The 26802-nt window shown below is 35.9% G+C and overlaps 1 protein-coding gene and 1 pseudogene across 6 annotated transcripts in view; one reads left to right on the top strand and one right to left on the bottom strand.

Annotated features, from left to right (window-relative positions):
- Positions 1-26802, top strand: part of MKLN1 (muskelin 1) — a 377738-nt gene that overhangs the window by 290789 nt on the left and 60147 nt on the right. For all 6 annotated transcript variants that reach the window (XM_070465719.1, XM_070465720.1, XM_020894367.2 and 3 more), the window contains 3 exons: positions 32-109; positions 2689-2754; positions 17392-17504. In XM_070465719.1, coding sequence (XP_070321820.1) covers positions 32-109; positions 2689-2754; positions 17392-17504 — 257 coding nt within the window. The remainder of the gene's footprint in view (positions 1-31; positions 110-2688; positions 2755-17391; positions 17505-26802) is intronic.
- On the bottom strand, positions 26086-26655 carry LOC110137747 (transcription factor BTF3 pseudogene; annotated as a pseudogene).

Raw genomic sequence — 26802 nt, 5'->3', positions numbered from 1 at the left:
GATGTAATTCTTTTTCCTTTAATATTTGCAGATGGCTTGTTCAATCAGTATATCAGTCAGCAGGAATACAAGCCACGATGGAGTCAGATCATTCCCAAAAGTACCAAAGGTAAGTCTGACCTTCTATGTTGTGGGTGCTTTTGCTTTAATGTTCCATTTTCATTTGTGCTTAAGTTTCACTGTACGCTACTAATGAAAAGCAGGTGCTTAAAAAAAGACATAGGTTCCTCAGCAAGATGGCAGAGGTCATTTATTACATTAAATTTTTCTTTTAAATCTTTTTGTTTTCTGGCTATAACAGAAGGTTGGGCATTATTTACACAGAATAGCAGCACAAACAGCTTTTATATAGAGACTCTGTAAAATTATAGGTTATGGTATTACAATGCCAAACACGTGTCCCTAGAAAACCTTAAATTCTGCAAAAGTGCTCACAAAGCTCATAGGACTTACGAGAGAGGTAGAAATGGGACATACCATTCTAAATCTGTGGAACTTAATAACCAGATACTAATAAAAACTAGTGTAGTAATTCTAATAAGAAATAAATGTAAAGAGTCGGACATGACTGAACAACAACAGTTAAATATAGGCATTTATATTAAGCATCACAGTGATTTTGGAGCTTTAAATCTTGAGCACACACTTCTTTCTTTGAGCTATAGACACTAGAGGACACTTGATGCTAATGAAGACTATTTTTGTCAGAATTTAAAATCTGACCTTGGGTGTGATATTCTTCAGTAATCTGTCTTTTCATATGGGAGAAGTTTTTGTCACTCCTTCATTGGCACTCTCTGCTTTGTCAGATGGTTAACATAATGGAAAGTGTAGCAGTTCTTAAATGCAACTGCTTGTGGTAAAGGAAGGCAGTTCTATGGATGTTCAGCTTTCTTCCTCTGCTCTTCATACATTGTCAAATCCCTCATTTTATTTGTGAGAAAGCTTTCCCAGATAGTGTTAAACAGCAATATACTGGAGAAAATTGCTAATGAACCTGCATAAGTTCTGAGTTACATTGGCATCATTTTCCTATTTTATCAGTCACATACAAGGTAATTTTCTTCAAAGAAGAACATGTGGTAGCAAACAGATTGTAGATGTATATATCTGAAAGCTAATGGAGTAAATATATAAAATGCAAGCATACTGACAATAAATTTATTTTAGTGTTCTCTTAATCTGTTCTTGAAAGTGGTAATACTGACTTTACTGATTGGAGAGAAGAAAGAAGAAAATGGCAAAACTTCTACAGTAAATAGCTGCAGAATCTAAACCTGTCTATTAAAAAGGGGAAAGAATTTGCAGGAAACTTCTGAATGATTAGTGCTTGAATATAGCTTCAGTTTTGCATCTTATGTATAATATATAAGAACTGACATTTCAGTCTTTTTTAATAGTATCCCGGTGAAATCAATAAAAACTTGGGTGGTCCCTATTTTACATAGGAGAAGGTTGATTCAGGGAAAGTTATTAGCTAACGTAATACATTTCAATTAATGGGAGAGTTGCAAAGAAAAATTTGGTTTTCAAGTTTACATCAAGTAAGGCATTAGAATCTTGTAGCTGTTGAACCACGGAAATGAAATTTTATCTTCATTTATGTAGAATCTGATATAAAGTAAGATTAAAGTTGAATAATAGTTATTCTCCTGCTGAAGTTTAAAATTTTCACTCATTGTATTTATTTACTTGGCTGCATCAGGTCCTAGTTGTGTCACGCAGATCTTTGTTGTGGAATAAGGGCTCTTCCGTTGCAGTGCTCGGTTTCTCTGTAGTTAGTGCACCGTCTTACTTGCCCTGCAGCATGTGGGATCTTTTCCCAACCAGGGTTCTAACCCACCTCCCCTGCATTGGAAGGCGAATTCTTAACCACTGGACCAGCAGGGAAGTCCCTTCACTGATTATATTTAAACCTGCCTATTAAGCTCTGTGATACATAAATAAAAATCAAAAGAAAGCAAATCTTACATTTTGTCACACAATATTACGCAAAGTGGTGGATTATGTGGAAACTGATTTCTGAAATATTGGAAAATAAAATTAATCAAGTGAGGAAATTATCATTAATGTAAAACTTGATAGCAACATAGTTATCAGTAGCTAGTTTAATGAACTTTAAAACTGCTCATTAGGGACTTCCCTCGTGGTCCAGTGGCTAGGATTACGTGTTCCCAATGTAGGGGTCCTGAATTTGATCCCTGGTCAGGGAACTAGAACCCCAAATGCTGCAACTAAGACCCAGTGCAACCAAATAAATAAGAGTAAATTTTTTTTTAATAATAAAAATAAAACTACTCATTTTACCAATAAACCACGCCTAGAGTTATAAGACCTGCAGTCTAATTCTGTAGTCGTTTTCTGCCTTCACTTTGTCACTCCACCAGTTTAGAGGTTTTACGTTCTTGTGGATAGCCTGTGTCTTTGCTGCTCAATGGCGTTGATTCTAAATAAGTTGAAAGTAGCTTCCAGTGCATTAGGAGCCTGAAAGCAATTAGAAAAAAAGAGCAAGATAATTATTATAAATTTAGTTATAAGTAGTAGTATTTCTTCTATGAGTCCTCTTATTCTTAATGTTGAAGGAATATGTGTGTTATTTTCACTACTACTCATTACAGACTTATGAATGAAGTTACTCTGGATATGCAGTTGTTACTTCTTTTAAAAAATATATTGTTTCTACTTCAGGTGATGGAGAAGATAACCGGCCAGGAATGAGGGGAGGTCATCAGATGGTTATTGATGTCCAGACAGGTAAGGACCACTTGGAATGGAAAGCAGATTTAAAAAAAAATCATACATTATTAATTATCAGATACTCATGAATATATATACTTCTTTCCATTCCTTGCAGAGGTTACATGTTATTGGCCATAACCAAGTAGCAAAGAAAATAGGCATTTGTTTCAGATATAACCAAAACCAGGCAATGGCACATCAGTCTGGGGAGGCTGCTGCACAGATGAAATCAGAAAACCTAGAAGAAATGTATTGTGCAGACCTTTATATGTGTGTGTATATAGTTTTGTATATGTGTAGTGTGTATTTGTATAGTGTATATATGTGCTTGATTTCACAGTAAGCTGGAATATTTCTTGATTTTTAGTGCATTTATATTTTAATGCCATAATATGGGAATTGTTGCAGTAAAAGAAAAGGTATATTTTTAGAGGGAGAGGATATAAAATTAGGTAGCCTAATGTTGGTAGATCCATTAATTGCTAAACACTGTACACAGGTGTATAAATAATTTGTTTTAGTTAATCTTTCTTGCCTTTTTAATTTTCTGTAACTTGATAATCAATTTTCCCCAGGTTTCTACATCCTAGAACAGCTTAAATACTGTTATATTTAGAGGTTAATGCTAACATTGTAATCAGCTTCAAATTACCATCTTGAGAAGCAAATAATACCGAGAATTCTGTATAATTTTATTTTATTTGGTTTTTAAAAAAACTTTACCACATAAAATGCCAATATTCACCCAAATAATATTTTACTTGTAATAGAAACTCTTTTATTAGTATTGTGTTATGCTGACAGTAGTTCTCCAGGAATAATTTTTGATTCATAATTTTAAAAAATTATTGCAGTGCAAATAATAATGATCTAGGCATTAGCATTATCACACATGTTTTATAAGTAAAAGGAAAAATTACAATATTTTATTTAAAATCCACTGCTAAATTTGTAGAGTAACCTATGAGTTTGTTTAGTATTATTAGGGTCTCTTTGGAAAAGGTTCATTTTGAGACATAGGAATTTGCTTTCCTAGTCTTAGCTTCTCTTCCCAAACCCCTTCCTTCCCACAGAAATAGGTTTGACTCAGGTGTAGTCTTAAGCATCTTTTTTTTCTACCTGAGAGTTGAATAAATAATGCATATGCTTATTTCTCAAAGAATCAGATCTATACATAAGTTGATTTTTTTTAATCCAAAAAAGTTAAATCTGTATGAAAAAAGAGGTAAAATTTTGTGTTTAGATTATCTACAGTAGCTTTTCTCCTCTTTTGAACATACAGTGGAATTTATAATGCCATTCCTTTTTTTCTCAGTCACGATGAAAATATTATTAGGTCCTCCTTTAAAAATTGCTAAGAAAATATTTAAAAAGAGTGTTTGTTTGAAAAGCTTCTTTTATTTCCTACATAAAATGCTATTTTTCTTAAGTATGAAAATAATGTGGTTTACTTTAACATTTAAAGTTTTCCTTATCAAGGAGCAGAAGGAATTTTCATAGTGCTTACTGTGCTGCTTATTATGGAATGTGGCCTATATAAAATAGGTTAAAGTACATGTGTAACAAAAGAGAAAGATTTTCTTTTTTTGTAACCCATGATATTTGAGAATGGAAAATGAGAAGATTCAAATGATAGGCAGATGTCCTAACAGAACTTGGTATAAGCAGAGACATTTACAAGTAAAATCTGACTTTTTGGGTCAGAGATCCTTGAAGTAAAATACTTACAGCATATAGTGATAAAGACCCACATTTTTTTTTGGTAATATCTTGGTTTTATGAATTAAGGGGAGGATGTCAGCAGACTCTTGTTAGTCAAGATCCTTATCCCTACACTCCCTTTAAAAAAATACTTGAAAAGAGTTGTTTCAGTATTTACTGCTTTTGCTTTAGAAACTATAAGAAAACAGTGACTTAAAGTAAGTCATTGTAAATAAGTAAGAATGACTTATAGGCATGGGATATATTCCACATGGAATCTTTAAAGGATTAATCTCTCATAGCTTCTGAAGACTTATTACAGATTAACAAAGATCTACAATGAAAAATTGACCAGTATCCATACTTCTGTTTGAGCATTGGTTTATAGAAGTGTAATAAAAGTACTTTGTAAATATATTTTTGAGCAAATATTTCTACCATAGGAAATTTAGAGATTTATCTATCAATACATCTGTATATGGGTGTGTATGTTCGCTCAGTCGTGTCCAACTCTTGCTTCCCCATGGATTTGTAGTCCACCAGGCTTCTCTATCCACTGTGCCAAATAGAGGGATTTTAATTTAGAGCCATTTTATATCTGTTTCAGTGATTTTTTTTTTCCCCCTAGACTTTCTAAATGCTGGTTTAGGCTTTATTCAGGCCCAGGGGGCTTCCCAGGTGGCTCAGTGGTAAAGAATCTGCCTGCCAATGCAGGGGACACAAGAGAGATGCAGGTTTGATCCCCGGGTCAAGAAGATCCCTTAGAAGAGGACATGGCAGCCTACTCACAGTATTCTCACCTGGAGAATTCCATGGGCAGAGGAACCTGGTGGGCTACAGTCAATGGGATTGTGAAGAGTTGGACACGACTGAGCATGCCCACATGCATGTGATAATAAAATGAGATTTTGAGCCTTTAAAACAGGAGCCAAAAACTTAAAGTCTGGTAAACTAATCATAATAGTCAATTAACATTAAGTTGTCCATAACTCAAGTGAGCTTGATGGTCAGTGTTACCATTGCTGCTTATAATGTGGAAATAGTACGAACTATGTGAATGGTGAAATTCAAGGAGTTTAACCACATTCCTATGATCCTTTGTACGAGTAATAAGGTTGGTGTGTAAAACTTATTGGTGGGGAATTCTTCCTTTTGAGGTACACACATACACACACATATATATACACACACACATACATACACACATATATACATACATATATATACACACATACTTACTGATGCTAACATTGAATAGCACTGAGCGACTTAGAATTCTTTTAATGTTACCTTCAGTACCAGTGACCTATTCCTTTACATATTTTTGTTGATAACAGGCTGTCATTTTTTTAATAGTATAATTTGGGGCTTCCCTGGTGGCTCAGATGGTTAAGACTCTGCCTGCCAACACAGGAGACCCAGGTTTAATCTCTGGGCCAGGAAGATATCCTGGAGAAGGAAATGGCAACCACTCCAGTATTCTTGTCTGGAGAATTCTGTGTACAGAGGAGCCTGGCAGACTACAGTCCATGGGGTTGCACAGAGTCTGACACCACTGAGCGACTGACACACACACACACCACACCACACCACACCACACCACAGCACAGCACACCACACACACACACACACACACACACACACACACACAGTCGCAAAGATTCGGACACCACTGAGCGACTGATAGGCACGCCCACACATATAAACTAGTGATGCAGTTAGGATTGGAATCCAGATTGAGGTAGAGGAGGAATGCAGCTTCTGAGGATTCAGGTGTCTGGAAGCAGAGATAAAAGTAAGGCAAGATGCTCTAGGATTCAACCAAGTCAGAAAAAGCTTTGTACTTTCATAAGATTCTAGGATTGTGGTTTAGGTTAAGTTTAAACAGGTGTTTACTTATGAGGTAGGTGATCCAGGAATCTGCTATATCAAGAGAAAACAAAAGGAATTTTAAAAATACCATTCAAAAGTCTAGTAACTTCTATACCCTGGCATTCTCAATCTTTTGTTTCAGCTAACCATTGCTGGCTATAGTCTTTTCTATTGCCATGCTCTATTCTTTTGGTATTTCTTTGTTTTCTTAGATGAGGCTTCATAAGTGGGCTCTAAGGAGGCCCATGATACCCTTGAAATGGTATGTAATATTTTTGTCTGCTTTTGTGGAGCTTTCTGGGAAGATTCATTACCTGTATATTTTTTAAAGGATTAAAATACCTCATAAGTTTTGACATTCCACAGTAAGTAAATACTGCTGGTATTCATATAAAATTTCAAATGAAATTTCTTGCTCTGTGTAAGTGGTATTCATGTTGAAATAATAGTATTTACAAAGTAAACTCTTGCCAACCTTTCCTCTACTCTTGTTTTTTTTCCAGATTATTTGCTGCTTGGTATAAGGTGGTGGGTGAGGAAGAGAGCATAGGAAATAAAGTCAGAGAGGTAGTGATGGGCGATTGTGTTGTTTTTTGTAAGAACTGTAACCTTTATTCATAGTGAGAGATTAATGGGAAATATTGTTGGGTTTTGAGAAATGTTACTGTTAATAATTGACTTTGCATTTTAACAAAACAAATTAGGTGATGGACAGAAGTAGAGAGACCTTTTAGGAAGCAGTTCTTACCAGAGAAGTAATGATAGCATTGGAATTTACTAGAGTGGTAATCACAGTGATGAGAATTAATCAAATTTTGGGTGTGTTTTGAAGATGTCACATACAGCTGACAGGATTTACTGACAGTCTGGATATGAGTGAGTGAAAGGAGTAAAGGATAACTCAAGGTTTTGATCTGATTAATTGGGAAAATAGTATAGCCATTCTCTAAGATGGGTAGAAAAAGAGGATTAAATATGGTTGGTTGTTCAGCAGGTTGGTTTCAGACAGGTTAAGTTTGAGATTCCAGTTACAAATCCTAGTAGATATTTCTAGTAAGTGGTTAGTTATATTACTTTGGGTTTCAGAAGACAGCTCCAGGCTGAATAATCATTTCCCTTTTTGTGTTTGCATAGAACTTTGTTCATCCTATTATTTTTACTATAGTGATTTCCATATTGTTTTAGAGTTGCTTGTGTAGGTGTTATGTGTCCCATTGTTCTCTCCTTTCTATCTCCCATCCCCAGTGGTCATATTGTGGCCCAGGAGTGGGGAGAGAGGAATTTGCATTATTTATTTTTGTGGCCCCAGAGCCTGGTATGGAGTATGTACTAAATATTTGTTGAATTGAATCAGAATTTTAAAATCCATTTTGCTTTGAGTGGAAAGAAAGATATTTATTTAGAAACTACACTCTTACATTGCTTTAAACCTTGGTGAGTAGATCATGTCATGATGTCATTTGTTTAATATGCTAACATTTTTCTGAGGTGAATTTATGTTATTGATTATATTCTAGTATATTTAAATTTTCTGATGATTGTTCTATATATAGACTATATTATCTTACAGCTGTAGTTACTACTTTGGGATCTAGGTAGAAAAATAAAATGTTTTATAGACTGTGTTTTTTTAGGGTAGCCTTTGGTTCCCTCTGGGTTTAATTTGGGTGTAAGAGAATCTGGGAAATCTTTGAGATTTTTTTTTCTCTATAAATTCTTCTATTTCTATTATAAAATTAATGGCATAATTTACCAAGGTGGTTTCATATACTTTATTTTATTATGTATTCTTATAACTGCTACCATTAGGTTGATTTTAATCATCTTCTAAGATGCATTTCTTGTTAAGTCTTAGAAAGAACCTTTTCTAGTCCAGTCTTGTTGATATAACAATCAGATATAGTGGTTGGAGGTTGGGTTTGTGGGAAGGAAGTGTGTATGTGTATTTGTTAAACATATCTGGATTTCAATCCTGATTTTTTTTTTCCCCACTGACTTTTTGTTTGATTTGGAAGGAATTATAATGATGATAAAAGCAGGAATAATTGATTTGTGGGAGTTAAATGAAATAATTTATAATATATATAAATACATATTATTTGTATGCAACATTAACATACGAATATGTACTTATTAGTTCTGAGAATTTGATGTAGATTTAGAGGTCTTTTGTTTTTTGATATAATCTCACAGTGGAAATATTTTTAAGCAGGTTAAAAATTTTTGAAAAGCAGTTTAAAGCAAGCAGTGTTGAAGGGAAAAAAAAAATCTCACCTGTAATTCCACATTCTAACCAGTATTATTTCAGTATATTTGTTTCATCTTTTGTATATATTGCCCTTAGTAACATTTTAGAAAGTAATGGAAACCATAGTATACTTTCATATTTTTAGAAAAATCACTGAAACTCATTTTGAGAACTTTCTCTTAAGAATTAGGTAGGTTAGTGGTTGAGTGACTTTCCTCAAGTAGAATTTGAAGTAACCAGAAGTTCTATCTTTATAAAGTTGGTGCTTACATAGTGAAGTATAGAGAAGTCCAGTCCTTATTTTAAATATGCATTTCGAAGGTTTCCTGAGCAGAGCTCTTAATCTCTTGAAATTATATGTAATACTTGGTTTGCATATTCATTTTTCTGAAAGAGAATCCATGAATTCAGATCATCAAAGAGTTAATAACATTTTCACTAGACTAAAATGTTTTTTTCAAACCTGAGGAGTAATATTTATTGAATACCTACAGTATGTAGAGGTTGGGATTAGCACTTTAATATGTTCATTTATTTTATTTACTACTGGAAAGGTAGATAATCCTCATTATACAGAATAGGTGATGTTGTGTCCAGGGCTGTGGAGCTGGGATTTGAACCTAGGTCTATAGGACTGTCTGGCTCCAAAGCCCATGTTCATGCTGCTCTTACCTTGGTGATTCTTAGATTCTTATGCTGAAGATAGAATGAAAAACAGAAAGGAGAAAACACAGTAGATTGTGAGAGCTAAATCCTGAGACCTTAGCAAATTTTAAATATGTAAATACTAATAAAGCATATAACTTCACTTATAAAATACCATAAAGTGAAATTGAAAAGCATAGTTAATTGCTTTACATTCTTTTTAAAAGCTATTGCAGATATAAAGAGTGAAGAACAACAACTTTCCTAATAATTGCTAGCATTTATTGAGTGCTTGCAATGTGCCAGGTATTTAACTAGACTAAAACTTCATAGAGCTCATTTCAGCTTCTTTGAAGTGACTTGTATTTTGAAGCAATTATTGATTCCCAGTGTTTCATGTATCTTGTTTTCTTAAATATTAAAAATGTAATAGTCGTTAAATTTTCTTTTCCTTTTTCAGTCTGTAGATTTTTTTATTTTTATTTTTTTCATTTTGCTACAGCTCTAAGAATACAGAGCCATTTAAAAAAGTACATGGAGGCACAAATTTTACTCTTTATTTTCAAAGTTTTCTTCTAAGTGAATTCTGTTGTTATTACTAGAGAAGCAATGTTGTATTTTGTCCTACTTGGAACAGCATGTCAATTTTATTGATCATAATTCCTACACCTGGCAGTTTTCCACTTATATTCTTCAACTCTGTTGTGTTTCAAGTCTGAGTAAAATAGAAAGAGAGAAAAGACATATCTGTTTTGCTTCAGAGTGTAAGTCTGTCCAGATGAAAACTTCATTGCACCAGGCAATTGTTTGTTCAACTCTCATTGAATTTTAAGAACCTACATTACCAGCCCTTTTCTGACTTAAGCAGAACAGGTAATAAGATTTAGGCAAAACCCCAGTATTTGATATCTTTTAAAGAGTTAAAGAAGTTGCTGGAAAGAGCCCTTCTATGGAAATCTGAACCTGACTGTTCTGTATACTTTATATGTAAAGTTCTTCCTTTTTTTTTTTATTCTACATAATGGTTTTCCTTGATATTCTTTAAAGAAACCATTGAAGAAAGTAGGTAAACATGGGCTCTAGTTTTTAAATACAAATACATTCATATGGCTGTATTTCTGTAACTACATGTGACACAAATGTTTTTCTTTCATATGGTTATCAGAAAGGAATTCTAAAATATATACCTAGTATAAAGTATATTGTCATAGGCAGAAAATACAACCTTTTAGCATGGAAATTGCAATATGTTGAAATAACCCAAAAGATCAGTCTCTAGTTTTGTAATCATAGCTTTATGTAAGAAATATAGCTCTTTTTAAAGAGAGACAGATGAATCCAGTTGATAATCTGCTGGGTCTTGAGAGTTCAAGGGAATGGCTAAAGAAAGTAAGGTTAAAGAGCACATAAAATATCTCTTCCCCTTCTAATTCATTCCTCCCTTCAAAAATTCTCATGTCAATCTAAGGTCTTAGCTACTTTTTCAGAGGGATTAAACTCATAAACTAAATGTCCTGACAGAGTTCATTTAACCTTGGATATAAATTTGTGTTTCTTAAAAACTTTTTTAAAAATTTCGTTTATCTATTGTATTACACTAGAAATTGTGTATTACACTAGAAATTAAGCTAACCTCTTTTACAAGGCTACTAACCCTCCTCCTCCCTCTTCTTTTGGACACCTGAATTTAAAAAAAAAAATCTTTTTTATTTTGTGTTGGGTTATAGCCAGTTAGCAAACAGTGTTATGATGGTTTCAGGTGAACAGTGAAGGAACTCAGTCATACATATACATGTATCCATTGTCCCCCAAACTCCCTTCCCATCAACCTGTCACATAACATTGAACAAAGTTCCTGTCCTTGTTGGTTATCCATTTTAAATACAGCAGCATGACATTAGAATTTTTTCTGAGGTTGGACCCTTGGTATGTTAGTGCATAGTATATGCATTCTGTACTGTTTCAAAGTGGAAAAATGGATTTAATTACAAATAGTAGTGTGCCATCTTGTGGAAGATTATGTAATCAGCATAGTCTGATTTACCCCTAAGAATCAGAGGAAGATAGATACTGCAGTTGGGCTTGTAAAATAAAAGCTTGCTTCTTTGTGCAAAATGGTGTGAAGACACTGATGTGATAACATTTCTACCTTATTTTTAGTGTATGTGAGATGTATAGATTAGTACTTTTAGTAGTAAGTAGTTGAAGGGTTTATCTAGTACTGATATCGAAAAAGACCTGTGCCAAAGAATATGGCTGCATTTTAGCTTTTGTGGCTGAAGTAATGACTGATTGGTGATTGATCCATTTAGTCTCTGAGAATGAAATTGGCTTGATATCTTGAACATTGGCTATTACTGATCACTTTATTCCCAATCTTTCTGTTTCTTAGCTCATCCTTTTTAGTAAGTCCATATGCTGCAGGTTCAGATCTGACCATGTCACATCTTTGCATAAAATCTTCTGTTGATCTGTACTGTCTGTAGTTGTTTAGTCGCTCAATTTTGTCCTACTCTTTTGTGACCCCATGGACTGTAGTCCACCAGGCTCCTCTGTCCATGGGATTTCTCAGGCAACAATACTGGAGTGGGTTGCCATTTCTTTCTCCAGGGAGTTTTCTTGACCCAGGAATTGAACCCGCAAACCCACATCTTCTGCATTGACCAGAGGATTCTTTACCTCTGACCTACACAGGAAGTTCATACTGTCTGTGGAGTCAAGTTCAAAACATTTATGTTGCCATTTATCCCATTTCATGATCTGGCTGCTGCCTGTCTTTATAACTTACTATATTCCCCTACCTTTTGTGTTCTTTTAGAATGAACAGTGTTTGTTCATCACACAGTTGTCACCATGGTACATGCTTTATTGAATTCTCATGGTAGCTTTACGAGATAGGTATTCTATCTCATAGAATTTTAGAGCTGAGGAAACTAGTGGTTAAGGAATGTGGTGTTGGTTCCACAGTCGTGGTAGTAGAGCTGCGATATCGTTCAAGGTCTGCCTGGCTTTAGATTCTGTGTCTTTTAAAAACACTTCTTGTGTGTTTTTCTGTCTCTGTACCTTTATTTTACTTTGTACCGTACTTGAAAAAGTCCTCTTCTCTTTCTTTCATTCTGTCAACAAAGACTCCTTCTGATGCATACGTCAGATACCACTTGTCACCATGAAATCTTCCTGGGTCCCTTCAGTTTGTTATTCTCTTTCCTTTTTTGAACTTGCATGGTGATCTTTTACCTTTCTTATGACACTTAGTCTATGTTGCATTGTGGTGATTTATGTACTTGTTTTATGTTGGTGTTGTTCAGTTGCTAAGTTGCGTACGACTCTTTATGACCCTATGGACTACAGCACACCAGCCTTCTCTTTCATCCACTATCTCGTGGCGTTTGCTCAAATTCATGTTGTTTGAGTTGGTGATGCAGTCTAACCATCTCGTCCTCTACCACCCTCTTTTCCTTTTGCTTTTAATCTTTCCCAGCATCAGGGTCTTTTCCACTGAGTCCGCTCTTCCTAATGGGTGGCCAAAGTATGGGAGCTTCAACATTTTATATCCTTCACTAAATTGTAAGCCCCTTGAGGGTAGGGACGATGTCATCTTTGTTGTGTTTTTTTTTTCTCTAAAGTGTCTTGCCAATTCGGAGTAGTACTGAGAAAATATTGACTGAACATTCCTATGCGTCAGGGAGAAATAGTCTCTGTAGCCTATGGTCCTTTAAGAAAAGAAAATAGAGAAAGGGCTGCTGGTTAAGGAGGATTTTCTACCCTACACATGTATATGAATTATTTAAAAACATTTTTTTTAATTGGAGGGTAATTGCTTTGCAGCGCTGTATTAGTTTCTGCTGTACAGCACTGTGAACCAGGTGTACGTGTACTGCTCTCCCTTCCCTGACAGGAGTCTGAGCAAACTCCTGGAGATAGTGAAAAACAGGGGAGCCTGCTGTTCTGCAGTCCATGGGGTCGCAAAGAGCTGGACATGACTTAGCAACTGAATAGCAACATCCCCTCCCTTTTGAGCCTTCTGAAAGGGATGGCAACACCAGACCACCTGACCTGCCTCTTGAGAAACCTGTATGCAGATCAGGAAGCAACAGTTAGAACTGGACATGGAACAACAGACTGGTTCCAAATAGGAAAAGGAGTTCATCAAGGCTGTATATTGTCACCCGGCTTATTTAACTTACATGCAGAGTACATCATAAGAAACGCTGGGCTGGAGGAAGCACAAGCTGGAATCAAGATTGCCGGGAGAAATATCAATAACCTCAGATATGCAGATGACACCACCCTTATGGCAGAAAGTGAAGAGGAACTAAAAAGCCTCTTGATGAAAGTGAAAGAGGAGAGTGAAAAAGTTGGCTTAAAGCTCAACATTCAGAAAACTAAGATCATGGCATCTGGTCCCATCACTTCATGGGAAATAGATGGGGAAACAGTGGCTGACTTTTATTTTCCTCGGCTCCAAAATCACTGCAGATGGTGATTGCAGCCATGAAATTAAAAGGCGCTTGCTCCTTGGAAGGAAAGTTATGACCAACCTAGACAGCATATTAAGTAGCATAGACATTACTTTGCCAACAATGGTCTGTCTAGTCAAGGCTATGGTTTTTCCAGTGGTCATGTATGGATGTGAGAGTTGGACTGTGAAGAAAGCTGAGTGCCAAAGAATTGATTCTTTTGGACTGTGATGTTGGAGAAGACTCTTGAGAGTTCCTTGGACTGCAAGGAGATCCAACCAGTCCATTCTAAAGCAGATCAGTCCTGGGTGCTCATTGGAAGGACTGATGCTGAAGCTGAAACTCCAGTACTTTGGACCACCTCATGTGAAGAATTGACTCATTGGAAAAGACCCTGATGCTGGGAGGGATTGGGGACAGGAGGAGAAGGGGACGACAGAGGATGAGATGGCTGGATGGCATCACCGACTCGATGGACATGAGTTTGAGTAGTCTCCGGGAGTTGGTGATGCAGAGAGGCCTGGCGTGCTGCGATTCATGGGGTCACATAGAGTCAGATGCGACTGAACTGAACTGAACTGAACCATCCCTCCATCTTACCCCTTTAATTCACCACAGAGCCCTGAGCTGAGCTCCCTGTGCTATATACAACAGCTTTCCCACTGGCTGTTTTATACTTGGTAGTGTATATATGTCAGTGCTACTCTTTCAATTGGTCCCACCTTTTCCTTCTCTTACTGTGTCCACAAGTCCATTCTCTACATCTGCGTCTGTATCCTGTCCTGCAGATAGGTTCATCAGTTCCATTTTTCTAGATTCCATATATGTGCATTAATACATGATGTTTGTTTTTCTCTTTCTGACTTAGAACAGTCTCTTGATTCATCCACATCACTGCAAATGACCCTTTCTCTTACCTTTGTATGGCTGAGTGATATTCCATTGTATATATGTACCACAACTTCTTTATCGATTCATCTGTCGATGGACATCTAGGTTGCTTCCATGTCCTGACAGTTGTAAATAGTGCTGCAGTGAACATTGGGGTACATGTGTCTTTTGAATTACGGTTTTCTCAGGGTGTATATCCACTAGTGGGATTGCTGAATCACAGAGTAGTTTTATTCTTAGTTTCTTAAGGAATGTCCACACAGTTCTCCATAGTGGCTGTATCAATTTATATACCCACCATCAGTTCAAGAGGATTCCCTTTTCTCCACATTCTCTCCATCACTTATTGTATGTAGATATTTTTAATAATGGCCATTCTGACAGGTACAAAGTGATACCTCTTTGTAGTTTTGAGTTGCATTTCTCTAATAATGAGCAATGTTGAGCATCTTTTCTTGTGTTTGTTGGCCATCTGTATGTCTTCATTTGAGACAAAGGTCTGCTTAGGTCTTCCACCCATTTTTTTAATTGGATTATTTGTTTTCCTGATATTGAGCTGCACATGAATTGTTATATAACCTATAAACATGAGAGTAGACATTAGTAAACCAAGCTACTGCCATGTTGCAAATAATAGCATTTACTTTTTCCTGTTTTCTTACTTCTCACTACAGTTCTATCTGATTATTTCTATAATCTTTAAAAGTTTTTTTATATTCTTTATGCATTAAATAATATTTTTTCTGGTGTTCATTTCTAGATATTTTTTATCTCCAAATGATTTAACTTAAATGATTAGATGATTTAATTAAAATTGTGTTATGCATTTCATTCAGGTATGTCAAAAGGTCCTGTGTCTATCTTGATTCATTCAATTTTACTATTAAACTTTTAACTGGGACCACAAAGTATTCACAAACAAGAATGACATCTTGGATTAATTCCACTGGGATGCTTGCTCTGTGCCAGATTTTATTTTGCTCAGCTATCAATGAGGCTGTTGTGGAAATGTGGGTTTTCTCTGCTGTGAGAATTTATGCGTACAAAGAAACCTGCTTTTCAGAAAGAACATTGAGAACCCAGAGCCCAAGAGGAAAGGTTATTAAAGTTAATGAACCAGGGTAACCTTATCCAGAGGTTGCCCAGAAACACTATTAAAACAAAAGGTCAATTGCTATTGCTATTTTAGTTATATACCCTCTCCCTCTCCAGGATTTAGAAGCTAATGGGGTTTGGCAAATAATTTTTATGTCAGATGAAAATTCTTTAATTTTTTCCTGTATAATTCTCAGTATCTGGGCATTACTGTGTGTCATTTGGGAAATAGAATGTTACTTAACTAATGATAATGGATTGTTTTGTACTTCTGAGAGATGGCATTTCATTAGTTTCCACTATTTCACATTTGTACAGAACCAAAAGTGTGCTAGGTACTGAGTTAGACGTGGAAACAGATACAGTAATACTATTTTTATTGTATTTGTGGTGTTAGTAACTACAGAGTATCTTTTGTGTGTATGCATGTTTTAAAGGTAGAAATGCTATTCATGCTAGTTAATAGTCTTCAGAATGTTTTTGTGTAACTTACATCTGAAAATCTTTACCACCACACTAAGAGTTCTGTAAATGAAAAAACCAGGACCCAGGCAAGTGAAGTGACCTATACATGATTACTAAGTTAGCATTAGAACGGTTCCAGTGGTCTATTCTTATCCAACAGCTTTGTTTTGATTTCCCCTAGGTTCTTTCACTTAGAAGATTCACGTAGGGTTTGAAACTACTTGAAAATGTAACAAAAATCTCTTATATCAGTATGAATGGCAGGAATTTTCTTAAGTAGTGTTAACAGTATTTCCATATGCACTCTGCATTTTAACCCTTCATGGTGGGATGTAATGTAGATGACAGTCTCCATATATATAGGCTTGGGTCATGTCAGTTAGAGAGTAGATGGCTTTATAGTTTTCCTATAATATGTTATTTAACTTAAAAAAGTGGTAGGTATGTATAACTGTTAGATATAAGATATTTACAAAGGAGATAACTATTTAAAGAAAAGAAAGGCACTATTATTTTATAAAGAAAGTGGATGATTCACAGTGTTGTATATAAAAATTTTCACTAGTCTCTGAGCAAGAAATGTTTTGTCACATGATAAAGTCCGTAGATACAATAGACATTTCAGAGTTAGAAGAAATCAAATTTTCAGGATACCTGGAATGACTTAAAAGTTGATTTCTGAGGAGTTAAATCAATATATTTGCAGTAATTTCCCCCAACTTCCATGGGAATATCAAGGCTATGCAGCACTTTATTCTTAAGATATCTAACTTCAACTCAGCTAGTTTTAGCTATTGTTTTTGATATTGTAGTAGAAAACAGTTTTACTGCGAAAACTGTTCCTGTGGAATTTTTTTTTTTTAAAGACTCTGAAGCTGCATTGTTGAGAAGCTGGTAAATGTAAACTTTTCATGGCTTGACACAGAAGATCCTAAACTGGCTGCTTATCAGGATTCCCCTTGGATACTGTCAAAGTACTGCCTCTTTTTACTCACAAAAGACCTTTGGAATCAGAATCTTAGGGGATGCCTCTTAGTTACCTTCATATTTATAAATCTCTCAAAATACTGGTTCTGCAGCAGCCTTTCCATATGCTTATGTTTAGGAAATGCTAGTTTATATTTTGGAACGTTACCAGTTTAAAAATCTCGTTTTTAAGGTTACTTAGAGGTACCTTCTTAAATGATTTTAGAAGCGATGGCTAAATATGGGTGCCTTTGCTTAAATTCTGTTCTTAAGTTTATTTTTTTAAATATATTTTTCTAATTTTCACAGAGACTGTTTATTTGTTTGGTGGCTGGGATGGAACGCAAGATCTTGCTGACTTCTGGGCGTACAGTGTGAAAGAGAACCAGTGGACTTGTATCTCTAGAGACACTGAAAAAGAGGCAAGTTTTCAGACTTGAGTTCTCACCCATCTTTATTACGATGGGGTGTGGCCATACACTTCTCTTTCCGAGTGATTTGTGTTCTTTTCTAATGTATGTCAGCAGTGGTAGCAGAAGAATTTGTGGTGACAAGTTTGACTTCAGTATTCTTGCATTCCAACTTCTATAACAGGTTCTTGAACTACAGTTACATGAACAAATCTATTTTATAGAGAAAAATAGAAATGGATATCTAATGTAACTTAGATTTTAACCGTTAAAATGTAACTGTATAAACTATCTTTTTTCTCATGTTCTTGTCACCTCTACTCTTATTTTGTACATTTATTTTTGTTTCCTCTGGAAATACGTGCTTTTGATTCCTCACTATCTTACTACTTTGGCCCCTCACTATTTGACTGTATTATCAGTTTCCACAAATGATATGTATTTTATTTTTAACTAAAATTGTTTATATGTATTCATGTGTGAGTCTGTCTATTGATGCATATGCACAGAAAACTTCCATAGTGAGTAGAATGTCTTGAATTTATGATTTTGAATTACATAAGTATATAATTAATTATACACTGCTATAAGGTACATATTCGTGTTTTTTTTTAATATCTTTGTAGAATTTTTTATTGTACTTTTCCATCCAAGCAGTTTCAGATTACAAGGTGAAAAATAAATTGTTTTTAGTTAAACAATTGTAACAGCAAATGAAAAGAAGAAAAGACTTTAATTCAAAACCACCAATTTTAATTTAGGAAGGCCATTTTTAAAAACTCTGGTGCTATGTCTTTCATCTTAGGAAACTGGATTCTTGCTTACTTGGTGTGTTCCTTTGTTAATCCTTTGAGTATTTTTTAATCTTTCTGAAGAGATCTTAAAATTATTACTATCCCTGTAAAAACGGCCTTTGCCTTTTCAGTATTAAGTACTATTTTCTGAAATGATCATTTCTTTCCTAAAAAATACAAAGGCAGATCTTAAAAGGATACCTTTCTTATTTCTCTTAAACTATTTTAAATCTAGATTGATTGTGTCTGAATTGTTTTTGCAAGTTTACAATTCATCCTGAAATCCTTTCTCTTCACTGAATGTGTTGAATTAAGACCTAAGTTCCACTGGTTCTAGCGCCCAGTATTGAATTTCAGACAATTTTTTCCTCTCTTTTCCTTTCAGCTTTGTGGTTTCTTTCTTAAACTCTTTTTGCCTCCCTTGTTGATTCCAAACCTAGTCTTCATTCACTAACATAGTCTTTAAAAAATCTTTTTCTTTGGGCCATGTAGCATCTCTGCTTAAACCCCACAATTAGTCTCAGTCTGTTTCAGTTATCTACTGCATTCCATATATCACATTATCTTCCATATATTACAAGTACCCACAAAATTTTAGTGGCATGTAATAATAAGTATTTCATAAGTCTGTAGGTTGACTAGGCTCACTCGTGTTGGGAGTCAGCTGACTGTCTCTAGTCTAGAACAGCTTCTGGGACTATTTGCATAGTCCCTGCATAGCCACTCACCTTCTTGTTGGCTAGCATGAGTCTTATTCTCATGTAGGGGCAAGGCTGCGGGGGGATGATGTAGAAATATGCGTGTCATTAAATTTGTTATTGTCCCATTTTCCCAAAAGAAGTCGTGTGATCAAATCCACAGTTATGGGTGATGCGTGGCCCTACCCAGGGACATAGATCAGGGAAGTATGAGTAATAACAGCTACAACAATAATAAAGAAATTTATCTACCTTAGTTCTATTTGCTTAGAGTAAAAACTTCAAATTTCTCGTCATGATTTGGTCCCCATGTACTTTTCTAGCCTCATTTATTTGACTGTGCTAAGTCGTACTTGTAGCTGCTAGAAGTAGTCAACATTCTCACCTGTGTTTTTTGGTATGCAATTTGTTCTTTCCCTGTTGGGAATTAACAGAGCCTGGTCCTCCCATGCTCTCAGCTTTTACCTAGTGTATGCCTATTACCCTTTAAAACACAGTTCACACTTCAGTTCCTCTGTGAAGCCTTTCTTGACTTCCCCAACCAGAATTGGAAGCTTCCTTTGGTGTGACAACTTAACCCCTTAACATTCCTTTAGCGGATTACTACAATGACTGGTTTACATTTCTGTTTCCCAGTGGAAACTCTGAATTCCTTAAGGCATGGATGCTTACTCTGTAGTGAGTAAATAGTTCAGATAAGTTAAATAAAAGGTTAATGCTGGAGAAAAGCAAAGAAATGATAAATACAGAATTAGGAGAGTGGCTGCTTTGGCAGGAGAGGGGAATTATAGGGGACCTCAAAAGGAATATTAATGTAATATTCTGAGTAATATTTAGAATGCAATTAATAGTAGATTATTTTGATAAGAACAGTTTTCTGTTATTTTCAAGTCAGTAGAGATAAGTTGATTATCCAGTATTGGAATTAAGATTTATTATAGTTTATTATTACTTACTTCATTTAATCATCTAAAAACCTTTGTTTCATCAGTGAAGTGAATGAGGATATATGGCTCTAGGAAAATGCTCATTCCTTCCAAAATTGAAGAGGTTCATATATCTAATTTTGTTTTCTACAAAATTAGTACAGTAAGTACAAGTTTTATTATTTAATGATACCTCGGTGCATATTTTTTAAAAGTATAATATAAAATTAAAAAGCAGAATTAGTGTGTGTAAAATAATTAAGCAACAAGGATATATTGTGCAGCATAGGGAAATACAACCATTAATTTTTAATAACTTTAAATGGAGTAGAATCTATAAAAATACTGAATCACACACACACACAAGTAATTTAATTCATTTAGATTAAGTAATGTATCTAATAACACATAGTAGATTGAAAGATAGTAGAATGGCTCAGCTTTTAGAATAATTATTTTAAATGTTCATGTATATATGCATATAAGTTTTTGTCGGTTCAAAACAAATTATATTTTTAATTTTGCATTTTTATAAATATCTTTAATATCTAGCTTAGTGAAAGACAGCTAGATTCTCATATGTTCTTTTGCATATCATCTTTTACAACATATGGTTTTACGTAAAATATATGAAGAAAATTGGACCTCGCATTTATATATTCTTGGAAAGAATATTAATATTCTTAGTGGTAGTATTTGAGTAGTATTTTAATTGTAGCCTTTTTATGTACTAGCACATATTCTTTCCTGATCTTCTACCCCAAGCTGAGAGATGATCGTTTGCTTCTTAAAGGTGATCGTACTGTTGACTGTGAGACCCGTCAGCTAGGGTTCTGCTTCTCTTCAGGAGGAGCCACTGGTCTGCATCGCTCTTTGAATGTGTCTTTTTTCTTTGCTTGTCTTCTTACTTGTGTGATGGTCACTTGAAAAATACTGGTTCTGTGAGTTAGGCAGGTCTTCAGACGTTGACATATTCTATTATACCAAACCACATTTGTTAATGTCACTATCAGTCTCATTAGGAAAGTCTTTTATGTGTTGGGAAGGTATCACAACCACAGTGGCAGGTAGAAGTTTTCTAAAATTCTAAATTTGCTTTAAAACGTACATTTTAATACTGGCAGCAAATTTTATCAGTTGTTCTCTTTCAAAGTAAAATGCTTCATTTATTTTTCAGAAAATCTCTGAATAACTGTACCTGGATTGTTAGTTTTCTTTTGAGTAAATACCATGTTTTGTGGAAAAATCAGCTAGATCACCATGCAACTAAAACAACTGCATAGATGCTTTTCCTTAAGACAGGCATCATATGTCAAGTAGCACTGTTTTATAGTTTTCTAAGTCTCTTTAATTGTGACTGCATAGAATGCAGCTGGAATAGAAGGGCTGGAGGAAGCACAAGCTGGAATCAAGATTGCTGGGAGAAATATCAATAACCTCAGATATGCAGATGACACCACCCTTATGGCAGAAAGTGAAGAGGAACTAAAAGCCTCTTGATGAAAGTGAAAGAGGAGAGTGAAAAAGTTGGCTTAAAGCTCAACATTCAGAAAACTAAGATCATGGCATCTGGTCCCATCACTTCATGGGAAATAGATGGGGAGACAGTGGAAACAGTGTCAGACTTTATATTTTGGGGCTCCAAAATCACTGCAGATGGTGATTACAGCCATGAAATTAAAAGACGCTTACTCCTTGGAAAGAACATTATGACCAACCTAGACAGCATATTAAAAAGCAGAGACATTACTTTGCCAACAATGGTCTGTCTAGTCAAGGCTATGGTTTTTCCAGTGGTCATGTATGGATGTGAGAATTGGACTGTGAAGAAAGCTGAGTGCCAACCAGTCCATCCTAAAGATCAGTCCTGGGTGTTCATTGGAAGGACTGATGCTGAAGCTGAAACTCCAATACTTTGGACCACCTCATGCAAAGAGTTGACTCATTGGAAAAGACCCTGATGCTGGGAGGGATTTGGGGCAGGAGGAGAAGGGGATGACAGAGGATGAGATGGCTGGATGGCATCACTGACTCGATGGACATGAGTTTGAGTAATCTCTGGGAGTTGGTGATGGACAGGGAGGCCTGGCGTGCTGGGATTCTTGGGGTCACAAAGAGTCAGACACAGCTGAGCTGCTGAACTGAACTGAGAAGGCAGCTAGATTTATATCTGCTTCTAAATTCAGTCTGCTGCTATATCACAAGTCATGTAGCTTCTGGAAGATACTGCATACACTTATAAGTGAGTAAGAGTGAAAATAGTATTGTTAGGAACAGTGACAGATTTTATTTTGACTGCAACCATGAAATTAAAAGACACTTGCCCCTTAGAAGAAAAGCTATGACAGACCTAGCCAGTGTATTAAAAAGCAGAGACATCACTTTGCCGATAAACGTCTGTATAGTCAAAGCTATGTTTTTTCCAGTAGTCACGTATGGATGTGAGAGTTGAACCATACAGAAGACAGAGTGCCGAAGAATTGATGCTTTCAAATTGTGGTGTTAGAGAAGACTCTTGAGAGTCCCTTGGACTGCAAGGAGATCAAACCAGTCATTCCTAAAGGAAGTCAACCCTGAATATTCATTGGAAAGTACTGAATGCTGAAGCTGAAGCTCTAGTATTTTGGCCACCTGATATGAAGAGCTGACTCATTGGAAAAGACCCTGATGCCGGGAAAGATTGAGGGCAAGAGGAAAAGGGGGCAACAGAGGATGAGATGGTTAGATAGCATCACTGACTCAATGGACATGAGTTTGCGCAAACTCCAGGAGATAGTGAAGGACAGGGAAGCCTGGCATGCTGCAGTTCATGGGGCCACAGAGTCAGACATGACTTAGTGACTGAACAACAACAGCAGTTGTTATAAAAATGACTTTGACTTTATAGAGTCCCTGAAGATCCCTGCAGTGCTGTTTTAACCCCCATTCCCTTTTCACATATAGGTAGTGATCCCAATAGTGCCTTAGTTAATGTCCTTTATAGGCTTCCCTGAAAGCTCAGTTGGTAAAGAATCCACCTGCAATGCAGGAGACCCCAATGCAATTCCTGGAACGGGGCCATCCGCTGGAGAAGGGATAGGCTACTCACTCCTGTATTCTTGGGCTTCCCTTGTGACTCAGCTGGTAAAAAAAAATCCACCTGCAATGCAAGAAACCTGGGTTCGATCCCTGGGTTGGGAAGATCCCCTGGAGAAGGGAAAGGCTGCCCACTCCAGTTACTTAATGTCCTTTATAGGTGTCTTACTATTACCCCAACTCTGTCCCTGACCCAGGACTCAGTTCATGATAATGCAGTGCATGTCAGTGTCATGTTTCTTTAGTATCCTTTAGTTCCTTGACTTGTCTGTCTTTCTTGACCATGGCATTTTTGAAGAATATATGGCAGTTTTGTAGACTGTCCTTCTGTTGGGTCTGTTTAATGTTTCCCTAGGATTGGATATAGGTTAAGCATTTCTAGCTGGGATGCCACGTGGGAACATCAGGTCCTCCTCAATATGTCCTGTCAGGAGACAGTCACCTTACATCAGTTTGTCTGAGGTGCTCACCAGATTTCCTACTCCATGATTAAGTAATTTGAGGGGAGACATTTTGAGACTGTAAAAATACTGTGTTACTCATCAAACTTTTCAGAGAAGGAAATGGCATCCCACTCCGGTATTCTTGCCTAGAGAATCCCATGGCCAGAGGAGCCTGCCGGCCTGCTGTCCCATCGGGTCGCACAGAGTCAGACACAGCTGAAGCGACTTAGCATGCGTGCATGCATTGGAGAAGGAAATGGCAGCCCACTCCTGTATTCTTGCCCGGAGTATCCCAGGGACAGAGGAGTCTGGTGGGCTGCCGTCTATGGGGTTGCACAGAGTCGGGCACAACTGAAGCGACTTAGCAGCAGCAGCAGCACCATCAAACTTTTGCTATTTTAGCATCCATTGATGGAACTGTTAAACTTTCCCCAAAGTCGTCGTACTGTTTTACATTCCTTCCAGAAATGTTTGAGAGTTCTGGTCGCTTCCTATCTTCTTTCCCTGTTTGGCATCTTTTTCAAGAGTCAATGGAATATATATTTGTCTTTTAGGATATTCTAATCTGCCCCATTATCTTTTAATCTATTTATATTCCAGTGTGACTTTAGATCAAGTAATGCAAGACCTCTTTGTTCTTCTTTTTAAAAATTATTTTGACTCATCTAAGTCCTTTGCATTTTCACGTAGATTTTAGAATCATCGTTGGTTTCTAACACTGTTGAAATAATGATTGGATATATGTTCAATCTATAAATCAACCTGGAGATAATTGATGTCTTAATGATACTGAGCCTTCTAATCCATGAACAGGGCTAAATTTCCATTTATTTAAGTCTTACTCATTATCCCTCAGCATTTGGAGTTTGCAGATTAGAGGTCTTTTTTATTAAATGGACCCCAGTGTATTTTGCTTTTCCTTGCTGTTGTAAATGAAAGTTAAACATTTTTAATTTTCAGCTTGTTTCCTGATAATAAAGTAGATTGATGTTTTAATATTTTTTGTATCATCACTTTTCTGAATCCACTCAATTATTTCTAATAGTTTGTCTTTTGTTCTATGTTGATTTCTTAGGATGTTTTAAACAGTCCTGTCATCTGTGGATAGAGATGATTTTAACTTGTTTCCACTCCTTTAGAATTTTTTTAAATGTCTTACTGCACTGGATGGACATCCTTATTTTGTTTCAGATCTTAGCAGGAAAGCATTCTGTATTTCACCATTAAGTGGAAAATTAGAGTTAGGATGGTCATACCTTGTTTATCAGATGTAGGAAGTTCATTTCTTTTCCTAGTTTGCTGTGAGTTCTTCCTCATGAGTATGTGTTAAATTTATCATGTGCTTGGTTCTATAATATTTATTGCTAAGATTGTATATTTTCTGTCTTTATTCTTTCAGTTTTCTTTTTTTTGACCTTACCAGCTAGTGGGATCTTAGTTCCCTGTCCAGGGGTTAAACCTGGGCCCCGGCAGTGAAAGCATCAAGTCCTAACCACTGGACCACCAGGGAAATCACCTTTATTCTTGGCAGAGTACCTTGATTGATTTTCAGATGTAAAATTGACTTTGCATCTTTCAGATAAACCCCCTTTAGTTATGAAATATTCTTTTTATATGTTGCTGTATTCTATTTAATATTTTGTTAGAGATGTTTTGTGTTTGTGGTCATGAGGTATACTAGCTATCTGTATATTACTTCTCCTCTTCCTTGTAGTGTAGTTTCAGTGTTATGTCGTCCTCATAAAATATGTGTTAGGAGTGAATAGAATACAGATTTTAAAAATGGAGGTCTTTTTCTTCCTCTGTTTTCTGAAAACTTTTTTGTAGAATTGATACTAGTTGTTCCTTAAGTATTTGATAAAATTTACCAGTATAGATAGCTGTGGCTGTATTCTCTGTGTAGAAAGATTTAAAATTATGAATCCAAATTTTCAGGAGATAAAATGACTTCAGATTTTTTCTTTTATCTTGTGTCAATTTTAATATTATTTTTTTAAGGAGTATGTGCATTTTATCTTCTTAGTCAGATTTTACTGTATTTTTCATGATAGTTCTTTGTTTTTTTTTTAGTTTCTCATGAGCCTGTATTGATGGTACTGCTTTCATTTCTGATACTGGCAATTTGTATTTTCTCTCTCTTTAAAAAAAATTGGCCTTACTGCTGGTTTACAATTCTGTTTATCGTTCTGTTATTTTTTGAAAGGAAAAAAACTTTATTAGTTTTATTTTTTCTTCTGTCCCCCAGTTTTTTGTTTTCTATTCTTTATTCCCTTTTTTCTTCTTAGTTAGGAAGTAATTTGCTCATCATTTTAATAGCACTTTTGCTAATTAAACTAAAACAAGAAGTTCTATTATTCTCCTATGGAAACTTCAGATTTCACACTGTAGGAAATATGGCATAGATTCATTATATGTTGCCTCATATTTCTTTTTGAAATTGTTTAATTACAGAGGAAATTGTTTCTTTTTTTTTTAACCAGGTAAAGAGCTTTATTAACTTTCATTTCAGACTTTACCCCCAGGCTTCTTCTGCTTAATTAGCTACAAAGAATGAATTGTATACAAGCAAAAAATGCGAAGAGCTGCATTGTCTTGGGGCTTGGGATTAAAAATACTAGATCTAGATTTTATTAGATCCATAAAATTTTAAAGAGCAGTCATAATATAAGATAGCAGCTCCCAATAACTTCTTCAAGATTTGTCTTCTTCAGGAGTTGGCTCGGCTTACTTCGCTTCATTCTTGGAAAAGCTTCGTCACAGTTCTCCACAGCATCTGGAACTTCATCGTCATCATCCTCTGCTGTGGCAAGTGCTGCTTTTCCATCCACAGATTGTTCGGGCAGGGCCTCAGCCCCTCTCCTTAAACTGGTCGGACTCTCTGTGCCAAGCAGGTTTAAGATGCTGGGCAGCATTTCTGTCAGCTGCTTTGTCTCAGCATGGCCTGTAACAGTGAAAGTCTTTGCTACCAGGGAGGCCTTACCTCTGGGATTGTTCAAGTGAATCACTGTTCCTTGGTTTGTGAACATCTTCACCTCTTCAGTACCAGAGATACTGTTTATACCTCCAACTTCTTTAAAGAGAACTGAAATTTCTTTATTGTCTGCTGTGACTGTTCTAAGAACCACCTTCTTTCTGCTAGCTGTTTTTTTCCCACTAATGTGCACTTGTGCCTGCCATTTGGCGAGTTTATTCTGGTTCACGATAGTTTCTTTCATCTTGCTGGAGCGGAAGTGGGCCTTCCCTGGGGGATTAGGTTTGGTGCTCAGGGGGTCTCCCGCAGACCAGCTGAAATTAGGGGCACACATGTGGGGGCACAACATGGCAGCCAGAGCGGAAATTCTTTCTTAAATAAAATTTCTGCCTTTCTGCTGCAG

This window comes from Odocoileus virginianus, chromosome 1 (genome assembly GCF_023699985.2).
Source record: "Odocoileus virginianus isolate 20LAN1187 ecotype Illinois chromosome 1, Ovbor_1.2, whole genome shotgun sequence".
NCBI lineage: Eukaryota > Metazoa > Chordata > Mammalia > Artiodactyla > Cervidae > Odocoileus > Odocoileus virginianus.
The sequence above is the reverse complement of the archived record's forward strand: the minus strand, read 5'-3'. Positions and strand labels throughout refer to the sequence as shown.